General features: G+C 56.0%; 1 protein-coding gene across 2 annotated transcripts in view; it reads right to left on the bottom strand.

The window, feature by feature from the left end:
* The window catches only part of CHERP (calcium homeostasis endoplasmic reticulum protein), a 24,013-nt gene extending 8,856 nt beyond the window's left edge, over window positions 1-15,157 (bottom strand). Inside the window, exons 1-9 of one of the 2 annotated variants that reach the window (XM_007995653.3) lie at window positions 15,030-15,157; window positions 14,546-14,719; window positions 8,023-8,207; window positions 5,616-5,753; window positions 5,307-5,458; window positions 3,455-3,599; window positions 3,271-3,360; window positions 2,323-2,575; window positions 1,290-1,465 (exon numbers count right to left, since the gene is read on the bottom strand). In XM_007995653.3, coding sequence (XP_007993844.1) covers window positions 1,290-1,465; window positions 2,323-2,575; window positions 3,271-3,360; window positions 3,455-3,599; window positions 5,307-5,458; window positions 5,616-5,753; window positions 8,023-8,207; window positions 14,546-14,719; window positions 15,030-15,054 — 1,338 coding nt within the window. In that variant the 5' untranslated portion in view covers window positions 15,055-15,157. The remainder of the gene's footprint in view (window positions 1-1,289; window positions 1,466-2,322; window positions 2,576-3,270; window positions 3,361-3,454; window positions 3,600-5,306; window positions 5,459-5,615; window positions 5,754-8,022; window positions 8,208-14,545; window positions 14,720-15,029) is intronic. The other variant, XM_007995654.3, reaches the window with a different exon arrangement.

The raw sequence follows: 15,157 nt of genomic DNA, 5'->3' as shown, positions 1-15,157 counted from the left end.
AGAGACAGGGTCTCACTCTGTCACCCAGGCTGGAGTGCAGTGGCATGACCGTAGCTCAACGAAGCCTGAAGTCTTGGCTGAACCAATCCTGCCTCAGACCGCTGTGTAGCTGGGACTACAGGGGTGCACCACCATGCCAGCTTATTTTCATTCTTTGTAGAGATGGAGTCTTGCTGTGTTGCCCAGGCTGATCCCAAACTCCAAACTCCTGGCCTCAAGCAATCTTCCTACCTTGAGAAATTACTTCTAAACATGTTAAGACCCCACGTGGCCAAGTCAGGCAGGGCAAGCTGCTGTTTCTCAGTGTGGACTGCAGGATGCACTGCTGGCCTAGCGGGGACCCTCAGTGAGAGGCGTGCCCATTGTCTTGAGCCCAATCCTCTGGTCTGCAAAAAGACTGAGGCTGGAGACACTAAGGGCCTCTGTTTCCATACCCACAAAACAGGGACAAGAACTACTCTCCCCGCAGAGGGTACCTGCAAAACAGCCACCACCATCCTGGCCAGCACTTGGAGGCGGAGCTGTCTTTATGGGGGTGTCCAATCTTTAGTGAGGTTCAATTTCATGTCCTGAAGCTGGGGGTGGGAGGCTTAAAGCCACAACCACCAAGTCTCAGTCCAGAGCCAGTCTCCTTGCCATCCTTACACCTGTCCTTGTGGACAGGGAGTCACCCGGAAAGGCCACGCTGCAAAGCCAACCAAGCCCCACGGTCAAGGGGGAAGTCGCGCCTGGGAAGGCCAGGGGCTGTGCCTCAGCGCTCTAAGTGGAACCAGCACGCTCCAGGGCATTTCCCAGCCATGCTGTGCCAGACCAGGTAGCCCCTGCCTTGGCCCAGGGGTATGTGACCCATAGCAAAGCTGCTGAGGTCTCCCAGGGGCAACATGCCTGACATTTCTGACACCTCCTTTCCTTACAAAAGCACCTTGTTCTTTCCAGGATGACAAAACACTGACACTCAGCTGGCTGACCCTGTTTCAGAAGCACAGGAAACAGAACACCCTGCCGTGCCTCGCGGCGTTCAACTCCCCTGCACCCGCAGGAAAATGGGGATCTATACCACACAGAAGCCCCAGCCATCAAAGCTCGGGGAAGGGACATGAAGACCTGTCACTCCACCTGTCCCGGTGCCACAGGAAGACAGGGCTGTCACTAACCCAGCATAAGCTCTGCCACAGAGTATCCCTTGTGTTTCCCAGTGAGCCCCTCAACGGCCACCCCACTGCACAGGGGAGGCCGCCCCGTCAGGCCAAGGGTGCCCATCTGCTCCCACCCCAGGTTCCAATCAATACCTGCTGCTGGCCCCAAGGAGCCACGGGGTGAGGCTGGTCAAACCAAGGGGGCTTGTTCGGTGGGATCTGGTCGTGCGGCCCGGGGCCCCGGGGGCCGGCGGCTGCGGGATCCTGGACCCCTCCTGGGGCTTCGTACTCTGAAGAGCCGGGCATCTGGATGGGAGGCTTGCTGTCATCTAAATCCAAGTGACAGGCTGTTAGAGCAGGACTGGCAGCAGGAGTGCTGTCTCCTCTCCACACTACCCCAGAGCAAACCAGGCTACGACTTTTAGCGCCCAGTGGATGACTGCTTCAGGACCCCACTAAAACCATGACCGGCCTCCAGGAAGGGGACCGGGAAGAGGGGAGGTTTCGACCTTGAACATGACACACATCTGTCCTTTTCAAAGCTTTCCAAGAAACCTGCCTCACTTCTGCCCTCTTGGTTTGCTGAAGAATTTCTGTCCACACTGAATTTGATTAGACATTTTTCCTATATCTAATTAAAAGACCATTTCCTCACAATCTCTAATTAAAAGATCATTTTCCCACAATCTGTTACGTTCTATCCTATACAATCCTCATGTTCCTGGAACAAATCTTCTTTGATCAGAATGTAATTTTAAAATCCTTTACTAGATTCTGCTAAGATTTTCCTCAGTATTTATGTGTCTTTTTCAGAAGCGACCCTAGACTGCATTTTCTTTTTGAGACAGGGTCTCGCTTTGTTACCCAGGCTGGAGTGCAGTGGTGTAAATACAGCTCACTGCAGCCTCAATCTCATGGGCGATCGATCTGAGTACCTTTCCTCTATTTTTCTCTTCTCTGGGAACAGGAAACAGATCTTTTGCTGTTCAGGAATGGAACAGTTGGAGTTTTACTCTAATGTCACCGGGCTCATGTTTGTAAATGGATGAAAACCTGGGTCTAGGAGCAGGCCTGGGACGATGGAACCAGAGCTGTGTCTGAGGGTGGCAAACTGCTTTCTGACTACACTCGGTGCCCAGCCTCTGGGGGCTGCTTCCTGGGGGTGGGGGCTGAGGGAGCCCCATACCGGGTTGGGTGGTGGGCGGGATGGCAGGGGCAGGTGCTGGGGCCGGGGGCGGGGCAGGCGGTGGAGGCGTGGCCTTGACTTCAGCCTCCATCTGCGGCATCTGGAGCTGCTGCTGCTGCTGTTGCTGCTGCTGCTGCTGCTGGGCCAGGCTGGTGACGAACTCCTCGTGCTGCGTCTTCAGGGTCTGGATCTGCTGCTGGAAGGCCAGCTGCACCGGCTGGACCACCGAGGAGTACTCGTTGATGAGGGTGGCCTGGAAGAGAGAAGAGCACCCACTGCTCAGTACACGGCCTTGGGGCTTGCTGTCTGGCGCCAGAGAACAAACGCCTGGAAAGCAGCAGAGCCTGGGGGACCTGGGGCAGGTGGACAGGGAACCGTCATGTGAAACAGCCAACACAGTCTGGGCAATCAGTGTGTGTGCTGGGATGTGGCCAGAGATCTGGGGACGAGGATGTTCGCTGCAGCGTGGTTGACAATTCCCTGACCACAGGAACAAGCAATGACAGCTGTGTCCTGGCCGCTGTGTGGCTGCTCAGAGAACGCTGCCCATCAATATTCTGGGACATGCTCACGGGCTCTGCCTCCCACTTGCCATGTGGTTCTCAGCAAGAGGGGCTGCCACAGCCTAAGCCACGTCTGGGCTTCCTCACGCTTCCATCACGCAGGAGCATGCCTGACCACCAGAGCAAACGGGCCACGTGCAGGGACTCCGAAAGGCCGCCTGGGTCTAGTGTGCCAGGAAAGTCAAGGAGACACACCCAAGGCCTGGGAATGTCACCTGGGACTCTCCAGTCAACACCCACTGGATACTCCTAGCACAAGCAGGGTACAAGGGTTCTCCGGCTTCCGGAACCTGCTAGGGTGGCAGCTGCTGTCCCTACACTCCCAAGCCCTCCTGAGGTGTCCGCCCTGCTACAGGGTGAGGCACGGGTGGGCAGCGACACTCACCTGGTACTGACCAAGCCCCAGGGCCGGGCTCTGTAGCTGCTGAATGATGGAGTCATCGAAGTAGCCGTTTTTCTCCCAGAGCTGCAGGAGCTGGGGGTGCGAGGAGAGAGAGGCTGGGTCAGCGGGGAGCGGAAAGGCCTGCATATCCCAGTCTCGCCCAACCCCCGGCCCAGGGCCCACGTACCCGGGCGATCTTCTGCTGCTTATCTTCCTCCACGGCCAGGAAGCTGGTGCAGTAAATGGGCACCACGACTTTCTGCAGGGCGGCCAGCAGCTCCCGGGCCTGCTTGCGCTGGCTGTGAGGGAGAGACTTTCCGCGCGTCAGGGCCCTGGGGCGGGACCCGGCCACGCGCCCGTTACCATCGCGGCTCCAGCCTCAGCGCCCTCTGCCTTCTCGGGAATCGGGTCCCCAACCCGGTCGGGGCAATGGCGGGGCTCCCACGAGACCTGTGCTGGTGCCTGGGCTCGAGGAAGGGGACAGACGGAAAAACAGCAAGCAGGGGAGGGAGAGAATGTGGCCTGGGGCCGTTCTGAGCAAGGCCTTTCTGTCCAGTCCCCTTGAGAGGAAATAATCTTCCCTCCTTCCTTCTTGGGTGGCGCTGTGGATGAAGGGACATGGGGTCCGCGGGAGCCCCTGCCTGTGTGCAATGGGCGGGACGGGACTGCTGTGGAGTGGGGGTCTTGCCCTTGTCACTCGCTATGCACAAGGAAACCTCGGCCCAGGCCAGGCCTCTCGGGAGGAGAAGGGAGGGTACTCAGTCCTTCGGGCACCTAGAACGCTTTAGAAGAGCAACCAGAGGCCCAGTCGGGGGAGGCACTGGGGCCATGTCCTCTCGGGGCAGCGCTGCACTGGACACTGTGCGTAGCTGGCCTGGGAGGCCCCTGCAGCTGCGCAGGGAGATGGTTGCCCCCACGGAGGGACGCGGGACAGGAGGGGAGCAGCTCGAAGTCCCTCAACCCCCAGCTTGCCGCAGGGAGCTCAGGGGAGCAAGGGCCTGGGCCGGGCAGCCGGGAGGACGGACGAGCAGCACATGGTTTCGGAGAGAGTGGAGCTAGAGAGGCGCGTAGCTGGAGAATGTAGGAAACGGTGCATCCATGCAAGGCGCCCCTGATTCAAAGACAGGGAGAAGTGGAGGCACGAGCAGGAGCAGAAGGGCAGAGGTGGTGCGGAGCCGCAGCTCACTTCCCAGCAGAAGAGAAACAGGGACTGAGGTGGGGACAGAAGAGGGACTCAGGCAGTGCTGCACGTGGCAGATGGGGCGAGATGGGTGCTGGCAGCTTGGACCAGTGCAGAGGCGCATGAGGCGCCTGGCCAAGACTGCGGCCTGCTAGGCTCAGTAGCAGTGCTTATCTCCTCCTGTGTGCGCAGGCCTTTGGCCTGGGGTTCCATTGGTTTTTTTTTTTTTTTTTTTTTTGCGCTAATTTTTGTGAGAAGGGCCCCAGTGACCCTGTAGAAGGAAATACTCAACCAACCTTGGGGAGGGTGGAGACAGCAACAGTGGGAAGGGGTGAGGGCTGGGTGGGGACAGAGGGTCAGCAGAGGTGTCTCTGTTGAAGTCTGAGAGTCGGATCAGGGCTGGAGAAGGGGACCCCAAAGGAGGGTCCCGATGGCTGAGCAGAGTCAGGTGCACGTGTGTGCACGCGTGCAAATCAGTGACGAGGGCCGGAGACAGACACAGAGGCCAAGGAGGCCGTGGCCGAGAAGGCAATAAGGAGACGCCAAGAAGCTGCCCCAGGAGAGCAAGGAGTGCAGGGGACAGTGGCTCCGAGGAGGCAGCAATGTGACAGGTGAGGCTGGGGTCTAGGGAAGAGGACAGGGCATGCGGCGAAGGCGCACAGGATGCCTAGACCCTGCAGTCCTGCAGACAGAAGCCTGGCGGCTCACAGAGACCACCCGGCCCGGGCTCCCTGGACAAGTGCCCCCTAGTCTTGGGACAGGCCAAGCCAAGCTACTGACTGGAGCAAGCGGCCACCCAGGAAGGGTTGAGGAGGAGCACAAGGAAGCGGCGCTTTGGGCACGGGGCGGCGGCACTCACCAGTGGTGCAGCACATCGTTGATCAGGTAGATGAGGTGCAGCCGCAGCTCAAAGTGCGCCCCGTCAGCCGTGATGCGGTTCCGGAGGTGGCCGGCCATCAGCTCACAGTGCGGCGGGGACTTGGCATTGCTGAACATCCAGTTCTTCCCGGCCTACAACGATCGAGCCGATGACAAGTGAGCAGGGTGCTCACGGCGGGAGGGAAAGGTACCTACCGTAACAGCCCTTAGCCCCAGACTGGCTGCGGCGGGTCCTGCCTCAGGGCGGGACCAGGGGGAAGCTGTGCTCTGGGAAGCCCCGGCCCCTCACCGAGATGGCGTCCTTGGTGCACGTGTCGATGATGGGCTGCAGCAGGTTGTCAAACTCGTTCATGTCTAGCTGGGTCTCCTCCAGAAGCTTCTGCATCTGCTGTTCCACCGCGTGGGCCACGGCTGCTGTCACTTGCTCCTGGGTGGGGGGTCAGGGGGGCCAAGAGCACATGAGGAGGGACCGCAGCCCGAGCCTCCGGCCTGGCCCAGCAGGCGCGGGGTGGGGACCTGGTGGGGATGCCCCGACGCTGGGCTGCTCTGGCCATCAGCTCCCTTGCTTGTCCCCAGCATGAGGAGATTCTGTCTCTCGTGCCTGCCGTGAATCTGTGACAGTCCCTCCCAGAGTGGGCAGGGCACTGACAGGACATACCAGGAGAGAACACCTGCCCTCCAGGTAGCCAAGGAAAATACTGCAGCCCAGAGGAACAAACAACCTCTGCAAACCAACTTAACAAAAAACAAAGGCGGGGCGCGGTGGCTCATGCCTGTAATCTCGGCACTTTGGGAGGCTGAGGCAGGAGGATCGCTTGAGCCCAGGAGCTCCAGACCACCTGGGCAACAGCGAGACCTCATCTCTACAACAAATAAAATACAAATTAGTTGAGCATGGTAGCGTGTGTCTGTGTTCCCGACTACTTGGGAGGCTGAGGCGGAAGGATCGCTGGAACCTAGAAGTTCAAAGTTACAGTGAGCTTTGACTGTACCACGGCACTCCAGCCTGAGTGACACTGCAAGACCTTGTCAACAACAACAACAACAACAACAACAACAAAAAAAGAAAAAAAGAAAAGAAAAATGAGGGATGGTGTGAACAGGCAATAGAGGGAGAGGACACCCCCATGGCCTCTAGTGAAACAAGAAGGGAGCAATCTCATTCCTCAATAGGAAACGCAGGTTAAAGTGCAACTGGTAAAAACAGAGCTGCCATAGGGACCAGCAGTCAGTCAGGGTTGGTCAAGGCCAGCCTCCCACTCCATGATGAACTCTGGCAGAAGCTGAGGGTGAGCATTCTGAAACTTTCTTTTTTTTTGAGACAGAGTCTCGCTCTGTTGCCCAGGCTGGAGTACAATGGCACAATCTTGGCTCACTGCAACCACCTCTGCCTCCCGCGTTCAAGCAGTTCTCCTGCCTTGGTCTCCCGAGTAGCTGGGACTACAGACACCTGTCACTGCACCCCGCTAATTTTTGTGTTTTTTAGTAGAGATGGGGTTTCACCATATTGGCCAGGCTGGTCTCAAACTCCTGACCTTGTGATCCACCTGCCTTGGCCTCCCAGAGTGCTGGGATTACAGGCTGAGCCACCACATCCAGCTGGAACTTTCTGAGAGCAATATGACAGTGTGATTTTACACCCTGAACCTAGTATGAAGAATGAGGCTGGTGTTTTGGAGGTTTGGTATTCTATTCCTCTCGTTTATCTGGCAATGCACCTGTATTCTTTTATTTATTTTTCCAAGACTGAGTCTTGCTCTGTCACCTAGGCTAGAGTGCAGTGGTGTGATCTCAGCTCATGCAACCTTTTCCTCCCAGGTTCAAGCAATTCTCCTGCCTCAGCCTCCCAAGTAGCTGGGATTACAGGCATGCGCCACCACACCCGGCTAGTTTTTGTATTTTTTGTAGAGACGGGGTTTCATCATGCTGGCCAGGCTAGCCTCGAACTCCTGACCTCATGATCCGCCCATCTCAGCCTCCCAAAGTACTGGGATTACAGGTGTGAGCCACCACGCCCAGCCAATGCACCTGTATTCTATCTGGCAAAAGTTATCAAACTGTTGGACCAGGAAGGACAAAAGGGTCCTTCTGGCCAGGAGTTTGAGACCAGCCTGGCCAACCTGGTGAAACCCCATCTCTACTAAAACTACAAAAATTAGGCGGGTGTAGTGGTGCATGCCTGTAATACCAGCTACTCCGGAGGCTGAGGTAGGAGAATCGTTTGAACTCAGGAGGGGGGGCTGCAGAGAGCCGAGATTGCGCCACTGCACTCTAGCCTGGACAACAGAACAAGACTCCATCTCAAAAACAATAATAATTTTAAAAAAGGGTCCTTCCCCAACCAACAGCTCCAGGTGACCTAGCTACTGTGTGGTGGGGCCAATGGTAGGCACCAGAGACTGCCTAGCTACAGCTGTTAGGGAGCTTCAAGGTGCACACGTGCCCCACAGTCCCACTCGGGGGGTCCACCCCAGGGTGATGGGTGCACGCATGTCCACAGGCTTCACTGAGATGAGAAGCAGCCTCTGTGTCTGGCATCAGGGCTGGGGGAGACAGTGGCTGACATGCACCAAGCCCTGGGTGGCAGGGCGGGCCCTGTCCTCACTGACACCTGTTATTCATTCTGGTGAACAGACGCAAACACAGAGGCACAGGGGAGCTGCTGGTGCCTGGCTGAGGAGGGGGTGGGCCCGTACCTGTCTGAGCGCCAGCAAGTGCTGCTCCTGCTGCTGGAGGTTCCACTGGCTCTGCTGGATGAGCTCGTCCATGGATGGTGCGCCCTGGGCTGGCGGGATGGGCGCGGCGGGGGCCAGCGGGGGCTGTGGCAGGGGCGGCATGGCGGCAGCTGGCTCCAGCTCTGGGGTCTGCTGCTTGCAGATGACTGGAGGGAGAGGAGGAGGGGTGTCCCTTGAGAATGCAGATGGCGGTCTAGGTGTCCCCTTGGCCACCTCTCAGTCACAGGAGCCTCCCTCTCCCCAGGGACTCACCATCTACAAGGGCCTGTGCACAGCCTCGTGCCCACACAAACTCAGCTCCTCCTACTCTTGGGCCCTGCCCTCCCTCTCACAGGATCCCAGCCTCGGCCTTCCATCTTCGGGCTGTCCCCTCCTCGGAGAACCTAGGAAGTCCCCTGGCCACTCTTGCCAGCACCACCCAGTCCTCGCACAGTGTCGTTCCGGCGCAAGTTAAGCCTGAGCCTGCCACCTCCTCACCCACCTAGGCCCCACTTGGCAGAATCCACGCCTTGGCACCTCTCATCCCCTGACCTCCTCAGGCACTCGCTGGCCTCTGCACATGTGGCCAGAAAGGCATGAAGCTGCACCTCCCGAACACACACTGCAGCCTCCCCTTCTACTGACTCTCCTTGCTTTTCCAGCCCTTGGGGACAGAGACTCCTCTGCAATCAGGGGTGCATCAGGTTTGAGGCAGCAGTGAGACACCCATTCTGCTGGCAGAAGCCGGGGTCAGGGTGGGCGCAGGTCCCCACTCTGGTCAGATGGGGCAGGTGGTGAGCTCTCTGAGAAAGGGTCCCTGCTCATAAGGAGGCCCTGGACAAGATGACCCGCTTCTCTCTCCGTCTTGGGGCAGCCTGGTCTGAATGTGACTATGTACCCCTGGAGCCCTCCAGACCCCCACTCCAAGGGGACCAGGACAAAACCAAAGATAAGGGAGATGCGGTGTCAGGTGGAAGGTGTCGCCCCTCACTGGGTGCTCAAGTCAAGTCTCGGGGCTGACTGTGCCTTCCAGTTTGTGCACCCAAGGGCACCCTATAGGATGACCCCAAACTTCTGCACCGAATCCCACCCCTCCCACCGTCCGAGGGACACTGCTTCATGGTATTTCTTCTCTCTCTTATTTCTCCAACTCCTCCCTCTTTACCCGCCCCCTCCCCAGCAGCATCTAAACACATCAGGCTGGACGTGGGGGCTCACACCTATAATCCCAGCACTTCGGGAGGCTGAGGCGGGTGGATCACCTGAGGTCAGGAGTTCAAGCCAGCCCAGCCAACATGGGGAAACCCTGTCTCTACTGAAAATGCAAAAAATTAGCCGGTGTGGTGGCGGGCACCTGTAATCCCAGCTACTTGAGAGAGACTGAGGCAGGAGCATTGCTTGAGCCCACAAGGTGGAGGTTGCAGTGAGCCGAGATGGTGCCACTGCGCTCCAGTGTGGGTGACAGAGGGAGATTCCGTCTCAAAATAAATAAATAAATAAATAAATAAACAAACACATCAGAACATTCTGGGTTGGAAACCTCTCCCTTCACTCCATGATCCTCTCTAAACGATTTCTCAGCCAAGACTCACTCCAGATCTTCACCTCCCCTTCATCTCAGCCTGGCACCTGCCTGCCACTCCCCGTCACCCCCCCACCTTCCTCCAGGCAGCTGAGGACACCCTTGCTCAACTTAGCCCCATGGGCCTGTCACAGATGCTTGCCACCCTTGGCCTCCATGTGCTGCCCCCTCAGTCCCTTTCTCCCCCTTTACCAACCCCTCTCCTGTCAGACCCTCAGATGCTGGGGTGCGCGGCCTGTGTTCTGAGCCCCGTCCTCTGCTCTATGCAACCCCAGGAAACATGAGCTCTTCATTCCTGCCGCTGTGACTGTCAGCTGCATGCTGTGATTCCTAAATCCATCATCTCCATTCGGGATTCCCTGAGCTTTGGCCCTAACCACCGACTGCACGGCCCACTGTGTTTCCAATGGACTGCGTTTCCTCTTGCCCCTACACTGATGTCCCCTCCTGTGCTCCCCGCACCATGGCTGGCACCACCGTCTGCCCAGAAACCCAGGTCAGAAGGTACATGTGCCTCCCACTGATGAGCCACATGGTGTCAAGGCAGCCTCCTAGACATCACTCCAATCAGTCTATGTCCCTGCTGTCACCACCATGGATCTGCTGTCACCTGCGCCACCCCAGAGCCAGTCTTCCTGCGTCAGGTCCCACCCCTCTACCTTTTTTCAACATGGCAGTCACGGTACTGCCACTTAAGGAGTGGTCCCCGGGCTACCCAGGGGTAACAGACGGTTATGGAACCAGAAAGTGAGCATTTCAAAACCTTTCTAGCCACGTGATAGTTCACGGTCCACACTGTTACTGTGCTTTGCAAAAGTTTTGGTCCACAACAGGTTAGAAACTTAAAAAAACAAAAACCAAAATGGTCCTTCACCACAGAGTTCGTGAAGCTCCATTCTAGAACAGCTGAGGCCAGGCTTTAAGGAGCGGGGTGCAGAACTGGCTGTACTGTGGCTAACCCGGCTCTAGAACATGGACCGAAACCTTCCACGAGTCTCTCCCACGCTTCCAGGATACACTCCTCACTCCTCCTCAAGCCAGGCCCCCGACTCCTCCCCACGCCAGGCCCCTAACTCTGCACCCACACCTCTGGTCACTCCAAGAACCCCTCCTACTCTGGGCTTTAGCCGCCCTAAGCTCTGGGTCCCCTATTCCCTCCAAGGGCTCTGTCTTCTACCTGGAACACTTTTCTCCTCTTGTTTTCACCTGGCCAACCCCAAGACACCCTTTAGATCTAGCCAAGATATCACCACCCACAGAAAGCACTTCTTGACCGGGCGCAATGGCTCACGCCTGTAATCCCAGCACTTTGGGAGGTCAAGGCGGGCAAATCATGAGGTCAGGTGATCGAGACCATCCTGGCTAACACGGTGAAACCCCATCTCTACTAAAACTACAAAAATTAGCCAGGCATGGTGGCGTGCAACTGTAGTCCCAGCTACTCAGGAGGCTGAGGCAGGAGAATGGCTTGAACCTGGGAGGTGGAGGTTGCAGTGAGCTGAGATCATGCCACTGCACTCCAGCCCGGGAGACAGCGCGAGACTCCATCTCAAAAACAAAAAAAACAAAAAACAAAACAAAACAAAAAAACAAAAAAAGACTTAACCTTGATCACTTGGTTAGGTGGTTGTCTGCCAGGTTTCTCCTGTCAAGTTACTGTTTTCACGTTCCACAATTAGTCACTAAGTCCAGCCAACTCAAGAGGAAGACCACAAAGCTCCATTGTCTGAAGGGGGATGGTAGTATCTATGCATACTATTTGCAATTCTTTTTTAAGATTGGTTTCTTCTCCTTATTTATGGGTGAGCCTTATTAATTACTGGTTTTAATTTTTGAAAAATCAAGTAAGTGCTAACCTTAGCAGTGCATATATTAAACACCAAATAAATATAAGTGCTTCTATGTGTGTTTTGTGAATCCCATCTTGTACACATAAGGTAAGGGAAATGCTAAGATTTGGAAATAGTTCATTTCCACCAAAACTCATGTTGAAATTTGATTTCCAAGCTGGGCATGGTGGTGTGCACCTGTTGTCCCAGCTACTTGGGAGGCTGAGGCCGAAGGATCACTTGAGCCCAGGCATTCACAGACAGCCTGGGTAACATAGTGAGACCCCATATGATATGGCTGAGGCTGTATCTCAAAAAAAAAAAAAAAAAAGGAAAGCACTTATTGGCTTTAATCTTCCTGAGCTGTAATATAAGCACCCTCTCCTTCCCTATAAAGGCACCAGCTTGGAAGTGGCCCCCCTGAGAAAGCGAAAGCAGCCCTCAGCTCAGTCACCCAAGCCAAAGCACCGTCTGAGGTGACTTCCTCCCCTGCTCATTACACCATCAGGTCGTCAATAACCAACTGGCGCCCAGGTTCATGGGTTCTACCCCTTCACCCCACCTGCCCCCCACCCTCCCTCCCTCAGGCTCGACACACTGACTTAATTCAGACCCCACCATCTCTCACCTGAACAACTGCCCTGTTCGCTCCCCTGCAGGCCTCACTGCTCCCCAGGCTGGTCCCTCTAGCTTGTCCTACACCACCGGCCACACAACCCAAGCCACTCTGTCCCTTGTTTAAAACTCTTGTGGCTTCCCGCTGCCTTTAGAAACGGTTTTAAACTTGGTGTGATGGGGCTAAGGGAGGATCGCTCTAGAAACGCACAAGCACATACAATATTTTCCTTACGATTTCAGGCAGCTGATCGCTCCCTGCCCACCCCGCCCCCCCATCTCGAACCCAAACAGGCATCAGAAAAATCCCTGGATTGAGTGAGAAAACACAAACTTTTCCCCTGGCATTTAACACTCCAGATCAAACTCTTCCCTCATACAAGCACATTTTTTTCTTAAAGACAGGCCACGTCGCCCAGGCTGGAGTGCAGTGGCTATTTACAGGCACGATGCCACTACTGATCAGCACGGGAGTTTCGACCTGCTCCATTTCTGACCTGGGCCAGTTCACCACGGCTTAGACAGTATAGTGGTCCTCAGCTCCCAGAAGGTCACCATACTGATGCTGAACTTAGTGCAAACACTCAATCGACACAGTGCACTACAGCCCTGAACTCCCGGGCTCAAGCAACTCTCCAGCCTGTCTCCTGAGTAGCTGGGGGCACAGTTGTGTGCCACTGTGCCTGCCAATACGCACACAAACTCTCCCCCTCTCTCTCAGTCTCTTACTCAAGAAACTGCACCTTTGCAACATCCTACTCTCTCAGCCTTTCAATGTTTTTTTTTTCTTTTTTTTGAGACAGAGCCTCGCTCAGTCTCGCAGGCTGGAGTGCAGTGGCACAATCTTGGCTCGCTGCAGCCTCCACCTCCCAGGTACAAGCGATTCTCCTGCCTCAGTCTCCTGAGTACCTGGGACTACAGGTGCCCACCATGCCTGGCTAATATTTTTTGTATTTTTAGTGGAGATGGGGTTTTACCGTGTGGGACACGTTGGTCTTGAACTCCTGACCTCAAGTAATCCGCCAGACTCAGCCTCCCAAAGTGCTGGGATTACAGGCACAAGACACTGTGCCTAGCCTCCTTTCAAGCGTTTTTTTTCTTTTTTTTTTAGATAGAGTCTCACTCTATCACCCAGGCTAGAGTGCAATGGCGTGGTCTCGGCTCAATGCAACCTTCACCTCCCAGGTTCAAGCAATTCTCCTGCCTCAGCCTCTCCAGTAGCTGGTACTACAGGCGTGTGCCACCACACCCAGCTAATTTTTGTAATTTTAGTAGAGACAGGGTTTCACTATGTTAGCCAGGCTGGTCTCAGACTTCTAACTTCAAGTGATCTGCCTACCTCAGCCTCCCAAAGTGCTGGGATTACAGGCATGAGCCACTACACTTGGCCACCTTTCAAGCTTTTTCTTTTTCTTTGAGATGGAGTCTCACTCTGTCACCCAGACTGGAGTGCAATAGTGTGGTCTTGGCTCACTGCAACCTCCACCTCCCGGGTTCAAGCGATTCTCCCGCCTCAGCCTCCCGAGTAGCTGGGACAACAGACGCGGGCCACCATACCCGGCTAATTTCTGTATTTTTAGTAGTGACAGGGTTTCACTGTGTTGGCCAGGCTAGTCTCAGACTCCTAACCTCAAGTGACCTGCCTGCCTTGGCCTCCCAAAGTGCTGGGATTACCGTATGAGCCACTACAACCAGCCTCCTTTCAAGCTGTTTAATCGAACACCAACTGTGTGTTACATATCAAGGTACAATGACCCAAACAAGGTCTCTCTGGCCTCAGCGAGCATGCAGTTCAGGGGACAACCACCTCTCAATGTCCACCTACCTGGCAAACTCCTAGTTATTCATTAAAACAATCTAGAGACTGGGGGTTGGGTACTGAACATGACAGATGTTGATACCTGCCCTGAGCAGCCGCACCACCTGGTGACTATCCATTATTCAAAGGCCACTTCTGCTTCCTAACCTTAACCTTCTTGAGAGCAGGACTGGAATCCTGTTGCTCAACTGAACGAACATTGATAAACATTTGCCAAGAACTAAAACTCAGAGGGATAATTCTTTTTGATTTGTGCTGCAGGCACCTGAAACGCACAAAAGCCTTGCTGGACCCACAGGGAGACCGCAAAAGGGGCTGGGCAGTGCCTGTCCCAGGGGCTCCCATCCGGCCTCTATCACTTCCTCCCTAGAAAACACTAAAACAATCAGGCTACTCCTGCTCATCTCCGTCATCAGTCTGAAAAACAGCAGCAAAATCCCTGATCCAGAGCCCAGGAGGAGTATCGAAAACCTCGTTGTTTTCCATTACAGTGGCACCCTGCAGCCGCTCTGTGCAAGGCCGTGGGAACAGCGGAACACGGATCGTGTGGACCGAGCTGCTCCACTCCAGACAGTAAACGACCCAAAAGAAAGAGGTTTGTGGCAGAGTCCGAGAAAGGAAGCGCTCGATGGGGCGGCCTGAGTGCCGGAGGGAACTCACGCTGCTGCTGCTCCAGCGCCAGCTTGCACTTGTAGTAACTGTAGAATTCGCCTCCGAACAGAAACGAGAATTTGGGGTTGTCTTTCTGCTTCTCCATAGTCATCTTCTCAAACTCGGGCCCATTGCGAGCCACGAACTGGGCGAGCTTGTCGATGACATTTCGAAGCTCCTGGTCTGGAGGACGGAGAAAAGGCCACGCGGGGCGTCAGCGACGACCGCCCAAAGCCGGGGAACTCGGCGCCCCAGCCCCCGTCCGCCGTGCCGGGGACCCCAAAGGGGTGGGCCCCAAAGAGGCCGCCCTTGTACGGGTCCCGATAGGGGCCACACGCTCGCTGGGAATGCGGGGACCCACGGGAGAGGCCGCAGGCGAAGCCGCGAGGCCGAGCCCCGCCCCCTCCCAGACCCAGGGACTCCGGGAGGCGGGGCCGGCCAACAGGAGGTTCCAGGGAGAGAGAAACGGTCTCTCGGTCGGTTTGGGTCTCACCATCTGGGGGCAGCGGCATCTCCATGGCTCCGGCCGCGGGGAACGTCCTCCGGCGCCACACGATCGACCACCAGCGCCGTCTGCAGAAGCCGGCCGGAAGTGGCGCGAGGGAGCCGTTTACGGCGGGC

This window comes from Chlorocebus sabaeus, chromosome 6, assembly GCF_047675955.1.
Source record: "Chlorocebus sabaeus isolate Y175 chromosome 6, mChlSab1.0.hap1, whole genome shotgun sequence".
NCBI classification, from domain to species: domain Eukaryota; kingdom Metazoa; phylum Chordata; class Mammalia; order Primates; family Cercopithecidae; genus Chlorocebus; species Chlorocebus sabaeus.
This window is presented reverse-complemented; position numbering and strand designations above follow the sequence as displayed.